Source organism: Aulonocara sp. 'chitande type north' Nkhata Bay, linkage group LG18 (assembly GCF_057382095.1).
Source record: "Aulonocara sp. 'chitande type north' Nkhata Bay isolate Kocher_YH1m ecotype deep benthic linkage group LG18, A_spYH_male_GT1.1, whole genome shotgun sequence".
NCBI classification, from domain to species: Eukaryota; Metazoa; Chordata; class Actinopteri; order Cichliformes; family Cichlidae; genus Aulonocara; species Aulonocara sp. 'chitande type north' Nkhata Bay.
The window spans coordinates 24,108,792-24,130,661 of record NC_141361.1 but is presented as its reverse complement, the minus strand read 5'-3'; the positions used below and the strand labels follow the sequence as shown (position 1 = coordinate 24,130,661).

At 41.6% G+C, this 21,870-nt stretch overlaps 2 protein-coding genes across 6 annotated transcripts; one reads left to right on the top strand and one right to left on the bottom strand.

Moving 5' to 3' along the window:
* Nucleotides 1–895: 895 nt before the first annotated feature.
* Nucleotides 896–8,514, top strand: LOC147308611 (dynein, cytoplasmic 1, intermediate chain 2a-like). 5 transcript variants are annotated; one of them, XM_086273599.1, is made up of 18 exons: nt 1,133–1,261; nt 1,367–1,465; nt 2,760–2,868; nt 2,962–3,094; nt 3,526–3,661; nt 4,031–4,093; nt 4,292–4,419; nt 4,509–4,598; nt 5,034–5,196; nt 5,275–5,374; nt 5,601–5,726; nt 5,815–5,961; nt 6,056–6,169; nt 6,298–6,431; nt 6,568–6,712; nt 6,818–6,958; nt 7,074–7,199; nt 7,289–8,514. In XM_086273599.1, the coding sequence occupies exons 1-18, from the start codon at nt 1,179–1,181 to the stop codon at nt 7,388–7,390; spliced, it is 2,139 nt and encodes a 712-aa protein (XP_086129725.1). In that variant the 5' UTR covers nt 1,133–1,178; the 3' UTR covers nt 7,391–8,514. The 5 variants fall into 5 exon arrangements, with proteins under 5 accessions (XP_086129730.1, XP_086129725.1, XP_086129726.1 ...); XM_086273600.1 differs by having other exon boundaries at nt 1,135–1,261; nt 3,577–3,661; XM_086273604.1 differs by lacking the exons at nt 1,133–1,261; nt 1,367–1,465 and adding an exon at nt 896–1,046.
* Nucleotides 8,515–8,604: 90 nt separating this feature from the next.
* LOC147308610 (electrogenic aspartate/glutamate antiporter SLC25A12, mitochondrial-like) lies at nt 8,605–20,312 on the bottom strand. Its single transcript, XM_086273605.1, has 18 exons — nt 20,206–20,312; nt 19,425–19,478; nt 17,677–17,822; nt 17,137–17,252; nt 16,366–16,505; nt 16,102–16,248; nt 15,474–15,612; nt 15,255–15,348; nt 15,073–15,157; nt 14,827–14,908; nt 14,564–14,722; nt 14,300–14,352; nt 11,775–11,855; nt 11,149–11,289; nt 10,806–10,944; nt 10,467–10,625; nt 10,255–10,345; nt 8,605–9,560 (listed from the first exon to the last, which is right to left on the bottom strand). Exons 1-18 carry the CDS (start codon nt 20,215–20,217, stop codon nt 9,368–9,370), a joined length of 2,031 nt encoding a protein of 676 aa, XP_086129731.1. The 5' UTR covers nt 20,218–20,312; the 3' UTR covers nt 8,605–9,367.
* Nucleotides 20,313–21,870: the final 1,558 nt, after the last annotated feature.

The following is a 21,870-nucleotide window of genomic DNA, read 5'->3' as shown; positions in this document are numbered from 1 at the left end:
TGCATGGAGCTTTGTCTGAGTGTTCAGGTAGACTCTAAGTATATGATACAATAATGGTACTAGTATGGTACTATTAAAAGGTACTATTATAATAATATAATAGTACCTTTACCCTTGCATTTAGAGCATGATGTTCACCATTGGCCAGATGTCACAAACCGTCAGACTCACTGTCTCCTTCTTGCACCATTTGATCACAAACTTCTCTACTAGTTTGAGGGATAGAATTTACTCTGCTGCTGAAATGACAAACACAGGGCTGGCTGATAGACCCTGAGAAAAATGCAAAGAAAGCACATGAAGGTTGCAATAAAGCAAATACTAATCAATCACTGTAAATTTAAACATCTGTCTCATCTGAGGAGAGCATTTGGCCTATACAAATATGCTTCACACTGAAGCCAACAGCCAATCACAAAAACTCTATGGTCACCAAATACCTGCCGCTTTAATATTTTATTCATTTTAATTCTTTATCAAGCCTTTATCAAGGTGGAACCAGGTCTTGTTGGTTCAGTATTCACAGCTGTACTTATGAAGATTAGACAAAAGCTTAGACAAGAACTCTGAGGTTCAGTGGCAGGTGAGCATGTTTGGTTAGTAGTTAATAAGTAAGACTTTGCTTATTTAAAAAATCTATTAGCGCTGGCAGATGATATGTTTTTATAGGGAAGTTTGTTTTTTATAGACTGTAGCACTGTGTGTATCTTTTATGACTTTTATTGTGTTATATGTTCCTGTTTTATAGGCCTTTGTGAATAACAACAGTGATGCATAAAAAATATTTTAAAAAAACTATACCCCTAACCATATAACCATATAAATATAAATAAGAGACGGTTATATGGGGATTCTGCCAGCAGGAGGCGGTAATGCTGTTGCTTTTTAACAGCTTTGTGTCCGAAGAAGAGCTAAGTGCAGCCAAGCGCTGTCTCTTCCAGCATCATCAGTCCCCCCTCCGTCTCCATCATCTCCCTTCACAGTTAACGTCCAACAAACTGGGTTCTGTTGTTGTCTGTCTACGTAAATTTGACTTCTGATAGCAGGTGCGTTATTATACTCTTATAACTATGTAATTAGACACGCGTGCGGGGGCATTAAAGCAGAAAAGCTCGGCCGCTGGTTTGCGGGACGTTTCCGTTAGTCGGTTTATTGTAACAGCGGGCCCGCCGGCTACCATGGAGATTAGCATGCTAGCACAGCTAGCCGCCTGTGCTGACATCGCAGCTGTTTATTACATTAGAAACGCGTTTGACAAACGGTGGGCTACATGTAAACTCTTAACACACTGAAAAATAATCCAAGTTACGCGACGAGGATTAAGAAAAAAGATGCGCAGCAGCTAATTTTGTGTTTTATTCTGCAGTTATGACATTGGGTGGAGTAGTGATGAGCATCTCGGCTGTGGTCACCAAAGAAATCCATGTCTTTGGATTAGGACACAGTGTGGAGGTTTTGTGTGCAGGTTATTATTTAAAACGCTGCTAGCTCTGACTTTTCACAGGCTTATAAATGAAAACTTAAAAAAAACAACCCATTATTTCTTGGATGAGTTTTAACTGAAGGGATGATAATGCATAATCTGTGCATTTTGTTTTGTTTCTCTATTTATGAAATAGTCACGCTCGACTGTAACATTATGGAGAAAAGAGATAAAGAGAACATTGTTATCAGCAACTGGCGGGTGTTCACATGTTAGCAGTGTGATTGGCCCACGGCTACTTTAAATCTCAGTTCAAACAGCCAAACTGATGCACTCCGTTGTTAAGTTTCTAAGTCAGAGGGGAAGCTTAAATTAACTTAATTTTATTTGTGTAAACAATTGAAGATAGGAGTGCTTTCATTATATTTGTTAACAATATAACTAGCGTGTGCAATACCTGTAATTGGCATGTAATAGTATGATAGGGTTCATGTAAAAAAAATGTTAAGAAACAAAACATGAAAAATTGTTAACAACATGGTTTCTTAAGGCCAGTATAGATATTTGGTGATTTAGAATTCCAAAATTATGATACAATCGCCCAATCTTTTTTCCTTCCATAAACAGGTAACATAGACAGATTTCCCTAAAAATTTCTATGTATAGTTTTTTGTTGTTGTTGTTGTTTTGTTTGTTAATGTACTCCTTTATGCTCGGCATTTATACTGTGCTCAGATCAGCTGGTTGTTGAGACTGCTGGTTTTGTGGCCAACGGAGGAGCTACAGAGTGCCCACTAGTGGACAAACTGTGCAACATCATGAGCTGGTATAAATACTGATACCAGCAAATAGCTAATACTTGCTCATAATATGGACTACCAATAAAACTTCATGAACAAGTTCTTTGAGTGAATGTTTAACAATTTCAGGGAAAATGGATTAAATGTAATTTACAAACACTTTAATTCAATTTTAAAACAAAATGTGTCAGAAAGTTTTGTGTATCAACATACTAGAAAAATAGCAGTAAATCTTCACATTTGAGAGTCTGGAAATTTGGGACAGTTTTAGGATTTCTTTGCTTGAAAAATGACAGGTAGAGTAATTGGCTATTAAAGTAGTTGTTCATATATTTTCCACAAGCTTAGTATCACAATACTAGAATATTTTTTTTCCTGGCTTTTGTCTTCATACTAAGGTCAGAGCTTAGTAGTAACCCCATTCAAACCCCCTTTAAACTAGTGAAGGTCTGCTGTTCACAAGTAGGTAAAACGACTGGACTCATATTTGTGGACCAGTAATTTGTTATGTGGTAACGACCTGCTCCATCCTGCAGCATGTCTGACAAGAGTGAACTCAAGGCTGAGCTGGAAAGGAAGAAACAACGGATCGCCCAGATTCGAGAGGAGAAGAAAAGAAAAGAGGAAGAGAAGAAAAAGAAGGATGTGTGTAATAGCAACTATTACATAAATTTTGTAGAAAGGCAGTGCAGCAGTCAGACTGAGAGACTGAAGTTGTTTGTGTTCCGCGCTTTGTAGGGAGACTCTAAACGTGGAGGTGAGGCAATGGGTGGATCTTCAGCCGGCCATGAAGATTCAGACCTGGAGAGGAAGAGGAGGGAGGCTGAGGCTCTGCTGCAGAGCGTTGGCATCACCCCCGACGTACCCCACGGTAAACGCGTGCTGCCACCATGCTCCTGTTTTTTAACATTCACCTCCACTTATCTGCCATAACTTTGTGCTCATGTGCTTGATGGATTTGCAGCGTTTCCAAAGTTCTCTCTAAGCTCTCTGGTTCTGGCTCGGACTCACACTCATGGCTTTCTCCATAACACAATATGTGGATGTTTTTACATGTTTTGCGCATGACACCTAAAACCTGCCTGCCATTTATTTTCATTCTCTCTTCTCTCCCCTTTTGTCTGTCCTTTTGTGTTTTGTCCTCTTTACTGCATGCATTCACCCACTCATTCACACACTTCTTCTGTACCTCCCTCCCTTCCCTCGTTCACTCACTTACTCACTTGCTGTCTCCCTCACTCGCCCACCTGTCACTCACACTCTGACAAACACACACGTGCACACACACACACACTTTCACAGCTCAGCCCCTGAGGGTAGTAACAGAAGATACATGTCTGTTTCACTACCTAGTCCCTGCCCCAATGTCTCCCTCCAACAAATCTGTCGGCAGCGATGCAGGAAGTCAAGATTCTGGCGATGGAAACGCAGGACCAAGGTCAGAGAGAGCGAGAGAGATGGGGATTGGTTGCTTATTCTCATTCTTTCTTATGTGATTTAGTCAGTTAAGTGTGCATTAAGTGCATGCTAAGTGTGTGTGTGGGTGTGTGTATTAACAAGTTTATTCTACTTTGATGAATTCTGACCTGTCTGCTCTTTGCCTTTTCACCAGCACGCTGATGTTTCTTAATTAACACGCACTTTTCTCTGTCTTTCTTGCTTTCCTTTTGCCATATCTCCCATCTTTAACATCTCTTATATGGCTCACCTTTTGTCTGTCTTCTGTGTTTTGTTTCATTCTCCGGTTTTCCTGCTCCTTTCTCTCTCTGTCACTTACTAACGATATCTGGTGGTTTGGCTGTATAAGGACATTGCATTGGGATCCTGACCCCTCTACTCTGCAACTCCACTCCGACTCTGAGCTGATGGGGTACTGCACCTCCTCTCTCCTTTAGCTTGTCTTCCAACTTTTATTGTGCTTTTTGTTGTGGTTTCATCTTAGATTTGTCCAAATATGTCCATGCATATATCACTATTTATGTCTGTACATGAAAAAAATTGGCATTCACTTTTGTTTCATACTGCAAACCCGTGCGTGCATCTGCTTATTTCCGCAATGTACGTGCAGACGTGGAGCCGTGAGGCTAGGCATGTCCAAAGTGACCCAGGTGGACTTTCTGCCAAAGGAAATGGTGTCCTACTCCAAAGAAACGCAGACACCCACGGAGGCAATGACACACACCGATCAAAAAGCAGGTAAAGAAACACTTTCCCAAACTTTCACCCCAGCTAAATCAAAAGTGAGTGGTGGGAGAAAAAAAGTAATGTGAATCTGTGTTTTGCAGATGAGGAAGAGGATGAGGAGATAACTGCTCCTCCACCAGCAGAGGACAACCAGGAGGACAAAGATGAGCAGGGTGAACAGCAGCAGGAAGGTAAGGAAAGACATTTGTAGAATGTAAACTTTGTGTGAGCTGGCTGTTAACGCTGCTAATGGAAAAAATACAAAGCCTACTGGACATAACCCTTGAAGCTCTTTTCTGAACTGAGCAGTTTCTGTCATATATCAGGTCTGCTTATAGAACAAAACGACTGAGTTTGCATTAGAAGTTATTGAGGGTGGTCTCTGCCTATGCAGCTATCCCTCGAAAAACCTGGAAATGATCATCAAGCCAAATCTTTGTTGAGATATCATCATGTGTACAGGGAACGTCATCAGATATCGTCCTTATGGGGGGAAAGAGTTAAACTTTTATGGGTTTTAGTGGCTTTTTCTACTCTTTCCAGTATTTCCTAACAAATTTAAAATGGCAAATAAGACATCTGCATTAATGATCAGCATTTACTCCTCTTCCTTTATTTCCGCATAGACGCCCCCAAGGAGCTGACCGAGGAAGAGAAGCTGCAGTTGCTTCACTCGGATGATTTCTTATCATTTTTTGAGCGCGGCAGCAGAATTGTGGAGAGAGCTCTGGCTGAGCATGTGGATGTCTGCTTCGACTACAGCGGCAGAGATCTAGAGGACAAGGAGGGGTGAGGCACATGACAGAAGAAAGTGTCAATGCTGTAAATAGAAATGAAGTGATTTCATTTCCTCGTGTCCCTTTTCAGTGACTTGCAGGCTGGGGCAAAGCTGGTTCTGAACAGACAGTTTGCAGATGAGCGTTGGACTAAAAACAGAGTGGTCACCTGTCTCGACTGGTCTCCTCAGGTAGGAAGGCTCATGTGTCCATAACAGCACCCTCAGCGGGAATTCAGGGTTATTCGGGCACACACGCAGAGGTTCACATCTAACAAGTAACAGCTAACTAAAATTCAGGAACTGTAATTATGTGTATAGTGACTGACTACTAATTAGATTAGTGCTACTGAATGAATCTTACTAGGCACCATTGCTCCCTGTCTGCTCTTACTAATGACTGCTATGTTTCTCTTAGTATCCAGAGCTGCTGGTGGCCTCATATAACAACAATGAGGACGCTCCACATGAGCCTGATGGTGTGGCACTGGTCTGGAACATGAAGTATAAGAAGCCCACCCCTGAATACATCTTCCACTGCCAGGTAAAAGACGCATTTCAAGTACAGAAAGCTTCTCTTCTTTCCACTTGGAATAAGAAATACTTAAAACATTACTGTTGTCTCTCCCCAGTCTGAAGTGATGTCAGCCGGCTTTGCAAAGTTTCACCCCAACCTTGTGGTGGGTGGGACATACTCGGGACAGATAGTATTGTGGGACAACAGGAGCAACAAGCGCACCCCTGTGCAGAGGACTCCCCTGTCTGCAGCTGCACACACAGTAATGCACTGGACCACACAATCTTTCATTGTCTACACACACTTTTCTTTTCCTGCATCTTTTTAATCTATGAACTGTGCACCACTGTGTGCAGCACCCAGTCTACTGCGTGAATGTGGTGGGAACCCAAAATGCCAACAACCTGATCAGCATTTCCACTGATGGCAAGATGTGCTCCTGGAGCCTGGACATGCTCTCCCAGCCACAGGTACACGAGATGTATGGACGCATGTACAGACATGCAGACATAACATCAATGACCTTTTTTGCTGCCACAATGAACACAGACGTAAATATGAGCTGTTTTGTCTGAGACTTTGTGCAAATTCCCTGCAGGACAGTCTGGAGCTGGTGTTCAAACAGAGCAAAGCGGTGGCTGTCACCTCCATGGCGTTTCCTCTGGGTGACGTTAACAATTTTGTGGTAGGGAGCGAAGACGGCTCTGTCTACACCGCCTGTCGCCATGGCAGGTAAGACCCTGTAAAATGCCTGTATTTCTACTATAATAATATATAAAGTCTCTGTACCCATTTAAGTGAGAGTGTTAAAGCTCTCAATGTTGGGGTTAAAAGGTAAGGTAGCAGAGCTGTCCTGTGTGTGTTACAGTAAAGCAGGCATCACTGAAGTGTTTGAAGGCCACCATGGTCCGGTTACTGGACTGAGCTGCCACAGTGCTGGAGGACCTGTCGATTTCTCTCACCTCTTCATCTCGTCCTCGTTTGACTGGACCGTCAAACTCTGGAGCACTAAGGTGAGACTGAATCAGTCACTTTTAGCATGAGTCAAGATTAGAACAGTTTCCAGACATAAATCTATTGTTTCTCTCTGCCACTTCCACCCACGCTTTCCCTTGTAGAGTACCCGTCCACTATACTCTTTTGAGGACAGTTGTGACTACGTCTACGATGCGATGTGGTCTCCAACACACCCTGCCCTGTTTGCTTGTGTGGACCTAGCTGGACGTCTGGACTTGTGGAACCTCAACAATGATACCGAAGTATGCCCAATTTTTTACATGAGTTACAGAATTGACTTCGGATTTGAGAGAGAATCCAAAGCGTACCCGAGCAGGTATGCATCTGCTTCTCGGTAAGCTCTTGTGTGTATTTTAGGTTCCAACTGCTAGTGTGTATGTGGATGGGGCTCCGGCACTGAACCGTGTCAGATGGTCTCACACTGGAAAGGAGATTGCCACTGGGGACTCAGAGGGACAGGTTCAGGTCTATGATGTTGGCGAGGTGAGATGTCAGCTCCTTTTGTGTTTTCATGTAATGCCACAAATCCCCCCCTCAAACCCCTCCGTTTACATGCATCTCTCTTCCTGCAGCAAATCTGTGTTCCCAAAGCGGATGAGTGGACCCGCTTCGTCAGGACGCTGGCTGAGATCAATGAAAACAGAGATGAAGCTGAGGAACTGGCCAATGCATGATGTTGCAAACCCCACCCACCCTCACACACAACCACTAATACAATTCTCTTCAGTCCGCTACATCTATAGTACATTACACAGTACTGCCAGAGGAGCTGCGCTCGCCTCTCTCTGGTTGCCAGCTTCTCCACATTCTACATTTGGCCTGAGGAGATGTGCAGAGCTAGAATGGATAGAAGTGGCAGCTTTAGATGTGTTTTTGAATGTCTCTTTCAGAGTTTTAGAGTACATTTGTAGGAGCAATGAATGTCAGGTGTAGTAGTAGCACAAAAACCAGAGTAAGTTGTTGAAAGCTTAGAGGAATAGAGGAAAGTGATGTTCAGCGTAGATGTGGCTGTCCACTCTGAACTTCTAGCTTTGATAACATCCTCAGGGCTCCAGAAACTGCTCTTCTCCTGAGGCCTCAACAGACTCGGCTCTTTTTTTAAATATGCAAACCTTTGTACTTGCACCTTTTTATTACCATTTGAGTGTTTTTACATGTTTTCCCAGACACGCTTGTGCACAGCTGGCAAACTTTGAAAAGACTGAAAACACCCTTTTATTCTGAGAAGCACTAAAACAGCTAATGCACTCACACACATAGATACCTGGCCTGTGCAGAAGCGTGTCATTCTTACATTTTAACCACTACAATATTTAATATTTATCACGGTGGTTGTACTTATTTAAATATTGTGTGTATTATTTTAAAGACGCTGCTTTGTACTAAAAGTTTGAATTGTACAATCTTGAAATTAGCACTACAAGCTTCTTAATAAGCAAAAATATGCTACTCTACTTTGCTTGAATTTATTGACACTAGTACAGTGAAAAGGGGATGCGTTTTTCCTGTACCAAAGGTTAATGTTATTGGAAACAGTTCCCCGACACATCCTCTTTAAGAGGAGCCAGAAAAACTAAATGAAGTTTTAGATGAAGGCATGAAGCAAAAGTTGGAAACTAACTTAACCACAAAATGGGAGTCCTTTATTTCGCTTTTTGTCCATCCTGTTTTTCATTCCTTCCATGATTGATGGATTCAACATCCTGCCTCACAAAGTTAACATTTAAAACAAAAAACAAAGCTTAAAGCACACTGAAGCAACCACACCTGATGTAAAATAAAACAAGTGCTCTGCTTACACTACTTGTACTGTATTCTTCTCCATTTCTGTTCCTGATACAATGGATGGTTGCACTTTCCCATTGGAATAAAATTTGAGACATACTGGTAAAATTAAAACCATATGGATTATTTATTTCATTAAAATACAATGACTCAAATGAGATACACTTAATTTATTAAGAACTAATTCTCTGCTCATGATTCTTCTTTTTAAATCAAGAAAACACTTGAAAAGTTCTGTACATCAGTAAGAGTGATTCTCAGAGGCGAGGGCCCAAAGCCCCACAGTGCCATAACATTACAGTTACTGAACTGTTCTGTTGACTGAATGTTATGGAGCTCTCTCGTAACATCTGGTCAGTACAGTTATACAATATGTACAGTATCAAACCTCCTGAATGAGGACAGGTTGACAGTGAAGCCCCACATACCGTGCAGATCAATCTAATATTTCCTATACCCTCTATCCAAGAAGAGAAGTCCTGCTCATACTGAGTATCAGACAGAAAACAAAATGAAAATCATATCATGAGAGACAGAGGAGTGCCCAAGGCTCCGTTTTGAGAAGAAGAGAAAAGATGAAGCTGCCAGGAGCATACAGCCACTGAAGATTGAACACAGTCAGAGATTCTGGTCCCCATCGCTGTCTGCTCTGTTGTACAGCTGCAGGCAGCTCTCCACCTCTATGGCTGGCTAGTGGCCACTGAAGCACACCTTTTACCCCGAAGAGAGTAATGGGCCAGTGGTGTTTGTTCCTAAGTCAGTGACCTCTTTTTGTGGAGTGTGTGCTTCATTTGTGTGTCTATCTGAGTGTCTGGCTCCTGGTAATGGTGGAGAGGGATGATGAAATGATATGGATATCGAGACCTCTACGGTGCTTGAGCTGGGTGATGTATGGAAGCCACACCGGACGACTTGAATTTGGGAAGGTGGAGTCCAAATTTATTCTCCACCCCAGCAAAGGTAGCTGCAGCCAGGTGGTAACCTCCAATGTGGTCCACATTGATGGGAGGAAGCTCTGAGATTCGAGACTTGGGTTTGGGTTTGGATCCAGCTGGACGACTGCAGAGAGGAGAGGACATGACGAGTCATTTCACAACCAAAGTTGTTTAGTAACTTTGTAGGCATCAAAATGTATTTTTTATGGTTGAACCATCCATAATAATAACTACTTTAATGGACTTCAAAAGGTCTGTTTTTAAATGAGACGGCCTCCCTTAATCAACCCCAAAGCGGTTGACTAAGTGTCACTTTGTTTTTTCTGAGGGAATTTGTAAAAAAAATGTAACTGCATAAGGGAGCAAAACATGGCAAAAACATCACTAAAGAGATAAAATAGGGTAAAAGAGTGCAGTAAAGAAAACTTAGACCACAAAGGAAAGTGGTTGATTTAAGGCCTTTAAAGAGCAGCAAATTACAAGATTGACATGAAACATGACTCAAAATGTTTTCAAATATTGGAACCCCCCTTTCACAACTGTGCTTGTGATATCCTCATTTCAAATAAATGCCATCTCCTCTGATAATTTATACCTAATGTATCCAAATACTTTGTGGCACCACTGTAAGTCTCTTTTATACGGACATGTGTTACAATGCTTTGTAATATAGCAATGTTACTGTGCTACAGCACACTGTTCTCTCTCATCACAGGAGCGCTGACAACTTTCCAAACATATTTTTAAATACTTATATGGATACAAAACAGAAGAAGACTTAGCTGGACACACATATTTAAAAGAAAAAAAGAACTTACTGTCCGCCAAAGTCAACGTAGAACCACCGTTGCAAGAGTTCATAAGTCACCAGAGTCACACCAAACTGAGGAGAAGATCGGCACATACGAGCTGGAGAAAAGAAAAACAAAACAAAAAAACCCCAAACAGTTTAGGTTAGTTTAACTGAAAAAACCCCAAAACAATCAGAGACACAGCGCATCTACTTGTCCAGTGATACACAGCCACACACCTCCAGCTCCCTTCCACAAAGCTCTGAAACCTTCCTCTCTCAAAATCTTCTTGAAGCAATCGATGACTCCAGAGTAGGTGGTCTGCCCTGCCCTTGCCGCAACTTGTAGACGTGTCTTAATGACATCAGCAGGTGTCACAAGGGAGGCAGCAGGAATACCTGGAAAACAGTTACAGGGAGTCATGAAGCTAATGGAAAATATGGTCTTTGTGCTTTAAGTGGAAGTGAAAAACAGTATGCACATATTTCTCTCATGGTTTTCTTTATAAATTGTAGCACAGATCAGATGGCATGCTAATACGGAGCACTGACTGACTTCATGTTGTGAATTATAATCACCTGCGATTGCTCCAGCACTGAGAAGCTGCAAAGGTCCCAGCCTGCCTTGTTCATCAGCTAGTAGAGTCTTTGTGTGGGCGTACACAGGGAAATAGATGGCTGAGAAGGGGATGTCCCTTAAAAAACAAGCTTTAGCACCCTAAAAAGACACATTAAAGACAGAAAAATGCAACAGTGAAAACCAGATGTAAAGATGGCAAGTGTCCATAGATACGAGAAGCTTTAAGTGAAAGAATTTATTTCTCCACCAAGGAGGAAAGAACACCGTTTGTACTGCTACTCTCATGATTACAGACTGCTCTTACAACCTGGAGAGGGTTTCATACGTTTCAAAGAATGTTACCTTATAGAGACCGAAGAAGCCCAGGTCACGGACCACACTCAGTGCACTGACTCGAGGTCCAGTGGTGATCTCACCTGCAACCTGCAGGCGGATCTTCACAATCTCCAGAGGGTTGGTAAAGATCACCTGAGAGGCTCCAGCCTAAATACACAAGGAAAGAAGGCAACGGATGACTTTTCCACGCTTGCAATTTTAAATCTGCTTCTGCATCTCACATGTATGCAGCTCAGGGATGGGAACCAAGTTTTTTTTTCTCATGAAAAAGTATCAAAAGTAACAATTACATCCTGATCGATCAATTACTTTGCCATTTCCTCGGACGGTAAGGAGTGCTGGGCCAATGTGTGTAAAGATGAACAACGCTATCAAAAACAAAAACAGAAAAAGAACATGTTGCATTGGACATTCGGTTCACTCTGGGAGCAAATTAGCAGTGCATCCACTGTTAGTAACGCAAATCGGACTCTGCAGGCAACTTAACGCAGCAAATGAGAGGACTCCATGCATGTTACTGCACACACTCTTAAGTGACTATCCACATTTTCTTACTGAGTACTCTTTGATTCATTCACACATTCATTCATTAAAAAGAGGAAAAGAGAGAAAGTCTGGCACTCAGTACTTACACAGCCACCCGCCATAATCTCAGCGAAGAGAGGAATTGTGTCATCTTTTTCGGTAAACTTATCTCTTACAAAGTCATTCACCTGTGGGACAAAAAACCCAAAAAAAAAAAAAAAGACAAACTCAATCAGCTTAATCTTACTTTTGTGGAGCTGCCTCAACATAATGCCCTACTGCCCCTACTGTTGAAATGCTGTACAGGCATCTTTATATGGTGGCCCTGAGAGGTCAAACCCACAGCGACTTAAGAAAACACCAACAAACAGAAAAAGACACAACAGAAATGTTTTTGGGGAGACGGTAACGTGACGGAAAAGTTACGGAAAACACTTTTCCATTTCCATTGTGTTTTGTGTGCTTTTGCAGCGTTTTTGTATTTAGTGATGTTTACTTAAGCCAATGTATTGTTATACTACAAGAACCTTATCTCAACACTTACAGAGGAAGTCCCCCATTATCTGGTTTCTCTGTACTAAAACTGCTAACAATAATCTGAGTTTCTACAACCCTGCTGTGAACCCTTTAAGCTCTTGCTTTAGTTCAGGTAGTCTCCAGCATATTAGGAAATACTGAGTGATGTAACTGTGATTGATCTTGACACAGTGCCTCAAAAATAATGGACGTTTTCAAAAAATACAAAAAGGAAAAAAAAGGACATGTAAATATTAGCGCAGAAGGACTTTGACATTGGCTGCACAAACAGCTAAAAATAGAAAGACTGCTCTAAACATTAAACACAAAAATGTACCAAAAGTGAAGTCCAGGCTTTTTAACCCTGTGTGTGACACAGGAAATGGAAAAAACATTCAGTAAGATTTCCTCTTAACTACCTAGAGGTTTCCAAACTACAGTGAAGCAATGTGGAGAGAACATGATGAAACCAAAATTGGATTAAAAAAAACAAACAAAACAAAACCCCACAGCAACCAAAGTAGACACCAATCACAAAGCGTTTGGAAATGCAAATACAAATAGCTCTTGAAGGCGTTTCATTCTCGCAGGGTGGAGCACCCTACTTGGTAGTTACCCTGAGGGAGACCCCGGTAGAGCAGGGCGATATCGCCAAAAATATTTATCACGATATATATTTGCGATAACGATATAACTGACGATATAATTGATGCGAGACAAAATACAACTCCACAACATTACTAGCGCAAAAAGACAACCTTCCATTTATTTTCACTTAAACAAGAAGCTGGTTTTTATGTACATTAAAGCTTTATAAAAATGTAACAGTGCAAATGCAAATTCCTTGCTGAAAGTTTAACCAAAAGGCATTTCCAGTAGAAATGGGCTGACACATCCTGAACATAACCATGTATAATATCCACTGAAGTTAAAAAGAGGTGCTTTGCAACATTAAACTGCAGTGTGCAGTACGCATTTTTTGGACCATAAGGTGCACGGGATTATAAGGCACATTAAGCGAAACAAAGCAGTCAGATAAATCAAACTTTATTAAACTCATTCTTCTTGCTTCCTCCACTTCTGTACCATTGATTCATTAATGTTGAATTCTCTGGCAGCTTCTCTATTCCCATGTTGCTGCAGTATATTAATGACTAACCTTGTACCTTGTGGATGGATTATCTCAGTTGTTCTCCTGACTGAAGTTTGGTCCGTTTACAGCATCCTGCCATGCGATTACATTTGTCTCTAACTATCAGGAACCTTAACGTTAACTTTTATAAGTGGAAAAGTGTTAGTGTTCGTCCTTCAGCTTCACTGTTTATGTTATGCTAACATAGCTGTGTCGCTAGCGATCACATAGCACATCATTGTATACCAGCTAGCCCAACTTCAGTAACCCTACAAACGTCACTGCTGTTTAGTTTCCTGTCTTCATTTATGTTGGAAGTGATAGCAGAGCTGTACGTTCGAATTTTTTCAGAAATCTCTCCGTCAGAACATGCTATATCATGCTTAGGTAACTAGCGAAACTAGCGAGCTAACATCCGCTAGCTTCCTGCTAACTTCTAACTCCGTTAAATGTAATAAATTTTGTTTTCATGGATGCCTGGAAGTTAAACTTCATAGTTACACCTGGTAAAGCAGCAATTCTGATCGTTTTATTAAAGATGAAAGAATTTAGACAGTTTTTAACTCTCAGTGTTCTGCAGTGTTCGTTTGACCTGAACAATACGGAGTTTAGGACCCAGATTACTCCCACATTTAAGAGCATCTTAGTCCGACAAATACGACAATAACGACGGCCGCTTGCATGTTCTGCAAAAAAATGTGCTTTGTCGTGTATCTGCCGGACAAACACCAAACCAGTTCCACATCACTGAAGTTGCACCATTTTTACAAACCAAATCTGGTTCATCTGTTTCACTCAACAATCAGCCATGTGCGTATGAAAACAAAGGCACTGCGCTTTCTCGTTTTACTCATATTCTATCGCGATATTTCATTTTCCTATCGTTGCCTAACATTATACCGGTATTACCGTGAACGGTATAATATGGCCCAGCCCTAGACCCCGGACCCGTTTGGTCATAAAAAGCCTTTTATGAGTACTCACTGTAAGTTTGATAGCCTTCTCTGGTGCCACACCTATGAGCTGAGGAACCAGACCTGTGGGGCATTATGAGAGATTGGGTTACAAGACTCTCCTTTCATTAGCAATACTGGGCAAACAGAAATGTGAAAAAATACATAAAAGTATTTACACTGATTTTTTAGCAAGATAAATTGGGTGTTGCAGATAAGAAAATAACATAAGTTGTGAAACGTATGACGTTCTGTGTAGAGACAGGAGGATAAAACAGGCAGGAGGTGAGCCTACCTCTATAGAAGCCAAAGAAGCCCTCGTAGCGCAGCACCTTCTTAGCACAGTCAAAGCTGTTCTTGTACATCAACTCGCCAACAAAGGATCCGGTGGACCTCTGATTCTGCATACGAGTCTTTACCAAATCAATGGGGTACACAGCTGTTGCCCCCGTGGCTATTAAAAACAAAAAATACACCCAAAGTCAGACTGATTAGAATCCACTAAATGAGATAACAGGTTTTTGGTATGTGTCTGTTAGAGAGCACTGTTGAGATCACCTCCAGCAATGGAGCCCAGGGTGAACCTGTAGGCGGACTCTGCAATTTGGAGCCACACAGACCTTGAAGTATCTCCGTGGGCCTGATGAATAACACAAATAATATCATCTAAATTGTTTTTCATACTGTATTAAATTAAACATTGCACTGAGGTTTGAAAATATTTATACACAGTAAAATCTTGTTCTGGTTTTAGGTCAGTTATTAATAACAGGATGTGTAGCCAGCCCGTTACAAGCATCCTACCTGTTTCTGGCTTTCAGCCAGGTGATAGGGCAGGCACCCCTCCTCTAGTGGAGCTATCCTGTCAATGTCAGCAAGGTTCAGGCGCCTGAAAAACATGGTCATTTCCCCATTATCAGCATTGTATGCAAATATCAGTCAAATGCATACTGAATGTAAGAATTTGGGCATGAGTGTGTCTTTACCCAGAGGGAGAGTGCAGGCCTGATAACTGATAAAGGATGTCAATTTCCATAGGAGTGATCTGACCAAACTTGTTGGCTGCATGAACAAACTCCTCTGAAGATCAGAGAGGTCAGGAAGAAACATTTCAGTTAAACATCAGCATTTATGACTGTCAACCATGAAACATGTCATTTGAAACAGAAAGCCACAACGTCACAGTAATGTAACGATATGTGCACCTTTGGTCACGAGCGTGTCCTTCCGCGTGCCAGCCAGTGTGCTGTAAATCTTGCGAATAAGCTCCATGTTGTTCAGGAGAGAATTGAAGGCATTGAAGTAAGAGAAGCTGACCATGTGAGAGGTACTTCCTCCGGCAGCCTGGCAGAAAGAAGAAAGGCAATGCACATCAGGTACGGCTTCATCAGCAAGTTTTTTCTTTTAAAAATAATCTCTTCATGAGGTCACAGGATCAACTTTAAAATAACTGACATATTGTAAAAATTGGGAACTTCTGACACTTTTAGGCCAAAAAGGTTATGCTTCAAAGTGGGAAGGTCTGAAAGCACCGATGACTAAGAGAACACTCAGCATGAGTGTGACGCTTAAAAGATCATTTAAAAACATCAGGGTCATGTTCAAAATAACCATATTATCCTTTAATGCTAATAACCCCAGATGAGAAGCTAAACAGGATTCACCTCTGGTGAGGTTGTAAATTTCAGTACCTCACAGCAGGTTACACTTCTAGTTACACTTCTACTTGTGAGTGATCAAAACTTCAGCAAAGATTAAGCTTTTGATTTACATCACGTTAATCCCATTTCAAACTCAGGTTACAATACCAGTCTGAAGAGCCGCAACACTCACCGAGACAAGGTTCTCCTCCACAAAAGGGGTGAGCACGTGGTGTCTGATAGTGGACATAATGTCACTGAAGTCCAGGGCAGAGATGACACCATTCTTGCCTTTGTCCTTTTGGGCAAATGCCTGGCGTGCATGCTCCAACTGCAGCTCCTAAAAAAAGACATCGCAAGACAGTGTGTAAATAATGTAAATAAAGTCAGTCACACAATATGTTGAGAAAGGAAAAGTGAAACAAAGAAACGAAAGCATAAAAGGCCCCCAATATACCTGCAGGAATTGGGTGAACTCGAGGTAGTTGAGGTGTTTCTTGCGGTCGTGTCCAAAGTGCAGACGGATGAACTCACAGTTCCAGTTGAAAGGAATATGGTGGTGCACTGTGGTCTGGCTGAAGATGTCCTGCACATTTTCTGCAGCACAGATACACATTAGAAAAAAAAAAAAATCTTAGCAGGTCTTTCTTAAACTTTGAGGTTAAAGCATTTCATTTCTACAACAGAGTTTTGCGTGTGTGGTATTGGAAAGAAGGGAGACAGCATGGGAACAATTACATAAACTCATCCATGTGTAATGTTTAAGCCTAAGGAATAATCTGATTAACAATGTCATGTTGGGAAATTACTTCTACACTGCAGCAAAGCATGAAAATTTCTTTGCTGACAAACAGGAATGAATTCAGTGCAGCGCAATAAACTCCATGCTGAAACATTCTGAAACTGCATGAAGCTCAGTCTTTACACATATTAACAATAATATTTATATTTATAACAAGGTGCAATAATAATTAATGTGCAATAATAACAGTGTGCAATACACATACACTTATTCTTCTTTTTTATACTAAGTTAATATACTGTGTTGTGTTGTTTGTTACGTTGTGATGTGTCATATCGTGTCGTGTTGTGTTATATGTAGTGCCGACGTAGGACAGTTTTTCCAATTTCATTGTACTACTGTACTATGTATGACTGTGCAATGACAATAAAGAGTTATCTTATCTTATCTTATCTTAAGTGAAATAAGGCATAAATGCACACATACCAAAGGAAATGTCTCCAGTTCCAGACTTGTCAAACAGCTGAAAAGCTACTATGAAGAGAGCGTCCGGTGCACACAACACAGATTCAAATGCAAGAAACTCCTGGAATGAAATCAGCCTGCAAAGGTGTGTGGGTTTTAGAGAGAGAGGAAAAAAGAAGGTTTAACGTTTAAAGGCATCATTAAGAGATTAAAGACTGTGGAATGAAGCAAAGGCGAGCTCACGCAATACTAGTTCAAGGAACAATACATTTTCTCAGTTTTATCACCCCTATTAAAAAACAAATAAACAAACAAACAAAAAAACCCCACGGTCACTATGTTTCTGTATGAATTAGAAGGCAAGCCGATGACTGACAGAAACACCATCTTTCATTTCTGAATAAAGCGATACACTTTTCAGAGGGTTTTTTTTTTTTTTTTCACTGTGTATTTTATCTTATCTAAAGTAGCTGTAATAGCAATCAGACATGTCTCAATAAATTGTCAATTAGTGCTGATAAACTGAGAGCTTGTGTATGCAGTGTTTTTATCAGTACATACCCGTCCTTTGTGGTGTCAGCCACAGCAGCGATGAGCTGAACAGTTTTGGGGTTGTGGTGAATCTGTGTATGTAGTCCTAGATACCTCTGGACAAAGTCTCCTGGGGTCATGAACCTCTCTCCATCCTTGCCCTCTACACTGGCATACTGAGAGGAGAAAGAACATACCATCATCTTGGATGCCTTAAAAGACATGCTAAACAAATACAGGTATTGCCATTTTGATTCATAAGTTCACCCAATCCACCAGTATGACACTTGACATTACAGCTTTTTAACCCTAACCAAAGACCTGTGTGCCCACAGTGCTTGGAGACAAAAGTGGAGCATGACAGTGATTACTTTCACAAAGGGTTGTCACAGTGGATAGCTCCACGTGTTTTCATTTGGTGTTTTTTTTTCCTTTTTAAATTATGGGGGTGGCTGTAGCTCAGGTGGCAGAGCAGGTCAGCCACTAATCAGAAGGTCGGTGGTTCGATCCCAGGCTGCATCCTGGCTGCATGTCAAATATCCTTGGGCAAGATACTAACCCCATGTTTGCCTACTGGTGGTGGTCAGAGGGCCTGGTGGCGCCTGTGTCCGGCAGCCTCGCCTCTGTCAGTGTGCCCCAGGGCAGCTGTGGCTACAATGTAGCTTGCCATTGCCAGTGTGTGAATGTGTGTGTGAATGGGTGAATGACTGAATGTAGTGTAAAGCGCTTTGGGGTCCTATGGACTAGAAAAGCGCTATACAAATGCAGGCCATTATATACACGCCCTTCATACAAAACCAAAGGAATTGGTGTCTCCTCCCAGGAGCTCACAGGGACACTAGCAGTGGAAAACGACAGTAACACACTGTATACTGTTTACCTCAAATTAAAATCACAAGTCATGAGATGCAAATATTATACAGCAAGAAACTACACAAACTTTGTTACAGTTGCAGATCATTAATAAAAGCTATCAAGTTAACCACCCTGCATCACTTGTTGGCGTCTTACCAAACTGTAATGACTATTTATGCTGCACCTGAACCACCAAGGTCACGAATCATGCAGCTACACCATGACATGTCAGAGACACATTTCCACAAGCACGAGCAGGCACACGTGGACTAATGTTTGTTGGCAGGAGTTTCCAAGTTATTTGACCTTCTGTATTGTCAGTGTGCTAAAAACTGCTGACCGGCAGGACAACCACGCAGCAGGTCACACACTCTCCACACAGAAGACAGTGGAGAAAGCTGAAGGTTAGCAAAGTCTGCTGTTACCACAGTCTCTCATTGCATCACACGGTCAAACATGGACCAGTATCCTCGGACATGCAACTAAATTCAACCTGATCGCTTAAATGAGGTAACCAGGCTCGGAGAGCAACCACCGAGTATGACAGCGTGACACATATTGATAATACGAGCAGACAGCTGAGGAAAAAAACATATTACACTTTTGCAACGCTGTATCAACCACTCACATCCGCTGTTAGTGACCAAACAAGAATAAGCTACAACTGACTTTATGCTTTAACTTCAGTGAGGAAAAATAAAGCTCTGTTTGGCTAACTAATGAATGTGCCATTCAGATACACCCCGGCTTATGCTGTAACTTAAACCTCATGACACAACTTTACAAGCTCATTCACCAAAAAAAAAAAAAAAAAAAAAAACAGTTCAGACTACCCCCCACGCAACAACACAGTTGTTTAACAGATATATCGAGTTAATATGCAGTTATGCATAAGATGACATACTATTTTTGTTAGCGCTTACCTGCTGGAAGATTGCTTTAAGCTCACTTGGGTCCCCGCGTTTGGTAGATTGCACCTAAAACAGCACACACCAAAATAACGATGACATTTTCGAAAGTGCTTTTAAAACACCAACAAAGCAAAAGCAAGTTTTGCAAGCGGAGAGTTGGACATAGCAAGAAGCAAAGCGAGCAAGAAAAAAAAAAGCTTTAGGGGGTGATGTCTCCTTGAAAGCGTCCACTGCCGTGAAGGACAACCGACCCACTGCGGCAAATACATAAAAGCTAAGAACTGCGACGTGGCGTACATTTAAGTTGAGCCATGTAGGAAAGCCCACCAGCCAACAAGCCAAGCCCTTCTACAAAAATCAAAACTACCGTTATCCGGTAGCCAGCTAGCAAGCACACTCCACTGATGTGAAAAGGACACAAACAGTTTCATTGTTATAGTTTAAAACGAGCAACAAGATGAGAGCAAACTAAGAGTTGACTGCTGTGAAAAGATGGGAGTTCGGCTAGCGGTAGTGATTTTGTTTAATCACTGCAGTAATAGTAGTCCGATAGCTGTATAGCATTGCTTCGCTAATTCCGGGCTTCGTGGATGTCTCGTCAAGGCCAGCCTCCGCTGTGCGGCAGCTAGCAGGGATGCTACAGCGTCGGTATACACCGAGCCCGAGAGAGCCAACCCGGAAGGGAGCAGAAAGGCTAGCTTCGATAGCTCATACACAAGAAAACGAACAGAAAACATGCAAACATGGCAAAGTAGAGGTTTGAAAAACGCTAGGAGAGCGAACCACAAGTCACCTTGACCGCCATGCTGGTTTGACGTCAGTACAGTGAGCGAGCAAGACGCAGCGCTCGCGCTCAGACGTGTAGCTACAAGTGTCGGAAAATGAAACGAAACAGCGCGCGCTTTGAAAAAAGAAGGTGCGGCCGGTAAATTGGTTTAGCTATCAACCTGTGCCAGCTCTGAGACTCCTGTTACTGCGGTTAGTAAAAGTACTACACTACTGCGACTATCCCACTGCTCATACTACAAATACCACAGCAGCTAGTAATACTGTCACTTTAGTTTTTGATGACACCCCGAGCTACACATTGTTGGAACAGATCAATAAAGAATGTTCAATATACAAACAACAACAAAGACCTGTGGGTTTGAATTCTGCTCTAAAAATATCTATGAATTCAGCCCGACTTTATTTCGATGTCCTGTGTAGATGACGTAGCAATTATTTATTTTCATGCTTAAAAAACAAAAAAACACACACTTTATTTTACTTTTTGTTTGTTTAAAAATAGATAAGAGTTTATCTCCCTGACCTTGGTGAGGTGTCCTTATGAGAGATATGAGCTGTGTTTGTTTTCACTGATAAGGCAGCTACCTACTACAGTATCTCCACTAGCATATTATGGCATGTTATCTGTCTGTGCTATGATAATTGTAGAAATGTCATCTGCAGGGTCTTAGAGGTGTTAACTAGAGTACTGTACGATAAACCCTATAGTTAAATGGCACAGCTACATTACAGAGTCAGTCACTGAGTCTGTGGTTTGTATTATCAAAATCTACCTATTATCAACTTAAATCTTCATCTGATAAAGAGGCAGCTGTTTTAGCAGAAGCCTCAAACGCAGAAGATGTTAACACATCCATAACAGGCCAAACAGGTAGGCAAACCACAGGAAACATCAAAACTGCCATAGTCTGTCTGAAATGCAAATCCACGCTTACACAGGGAGAGGAGAGATTAAAAAAAAAAAAGAACTAGGAAAGATTGAGTTAAAGATTGAGGTAAACTACTAAGCTCACTCTACAACTGACATGTAACTAACCTTAACTGGAAAAAACACAAAAACTAGGAATAAATACAGAAATGTCTTTTTCTTCCTTTGGCTGTTCCCTTTAGTGGCCACCACAGCAGATCACCTGTCTAAATCTTACTGTATTCCTAATATGCTTCTCTTTCACATAAACCCTGAATCTTCTCTGTGGTCTTCCTCTTTTCATCCAGTCTGGTAGCTCCATATTGGAGATTCTTTATCTCACTATCCTCTTGTAAACCTTCCCTTTCACTTTTGCTGGTATCCTTTTGTCACAAACCACCTCTGACTCCACCTGCTCCACCCTGTCTTCTTTACTCTTTTCTTCAGTGTACCGTCTGTTGTTTTGGATCGTTGACCCCAGAAATTTATTCTTAACAACCTCTATTCCTTGCAGCTTCACTGTTATACCTGTCTCCCTCTCATTCGCACACACCTGTCCACCTGTCAAATCAGTGTCGTCTGCAAACATCAACGTCTGCAGAGACTCTTTCCTGACCTCATCTGTTTGCCTGTCCATCACCATTGCAAACCAGAAGGTGTTCAGAACAGATCCCTGAATTAATACCAACCCCAGCTTGAACCCATCTGTCACCCCTACCGCACACCTCACCTGTGTCTTTTTGTCATACATGTCCTGCACCA

What these genes read in the sequence shown, in the direction of transcription:
- LOC147308611 (XM_086273599.1), top strand. Translation starts at nt 1,179, where the DNA reads ATGGAGATTAGCATGCTAGCACAGCTAGCCGCCTGTGCTGACATCGCA. An exon ending in CACCCCCGACGTACCCCACG is followed by an intron (nt 3,095 to 3,525) that starts GTAAACGCGTGC and finishes ACACTTTCACAG; the next exon opens with CTCAGCCCCTGAGGGTAGTA. An exon ending in AATACATCTTCCACTGCCAG is followed by an intron (nt 5,727 to 5,814) that starts GTAAAAGACGCA and finishes GTCTCTCCCCAG; the next exon opens with TCTGAAGTGATGTCAGCCGG.
- LOC147308610 (XM_086273605.1), bottom strand. An exon ending in GGCCTGCACTCTCCCTCTGG is followed by an intron (nt 15,158 to 15,254) that starts GTAAAGACACAC and finishes CATGTTTTTCAG; the next exon opens with GCGCCTGAACCTTGCTGACA. An exon ending in TTTGTGGAAGGGAGCTGGAG is followed by an intron (nt 10,346 to 10,466) that starts GTGTGTGGCTGT and finishes TCTTTTCTCCAG; the next exon opens with CTCGTATGTGCCGATCTTCT.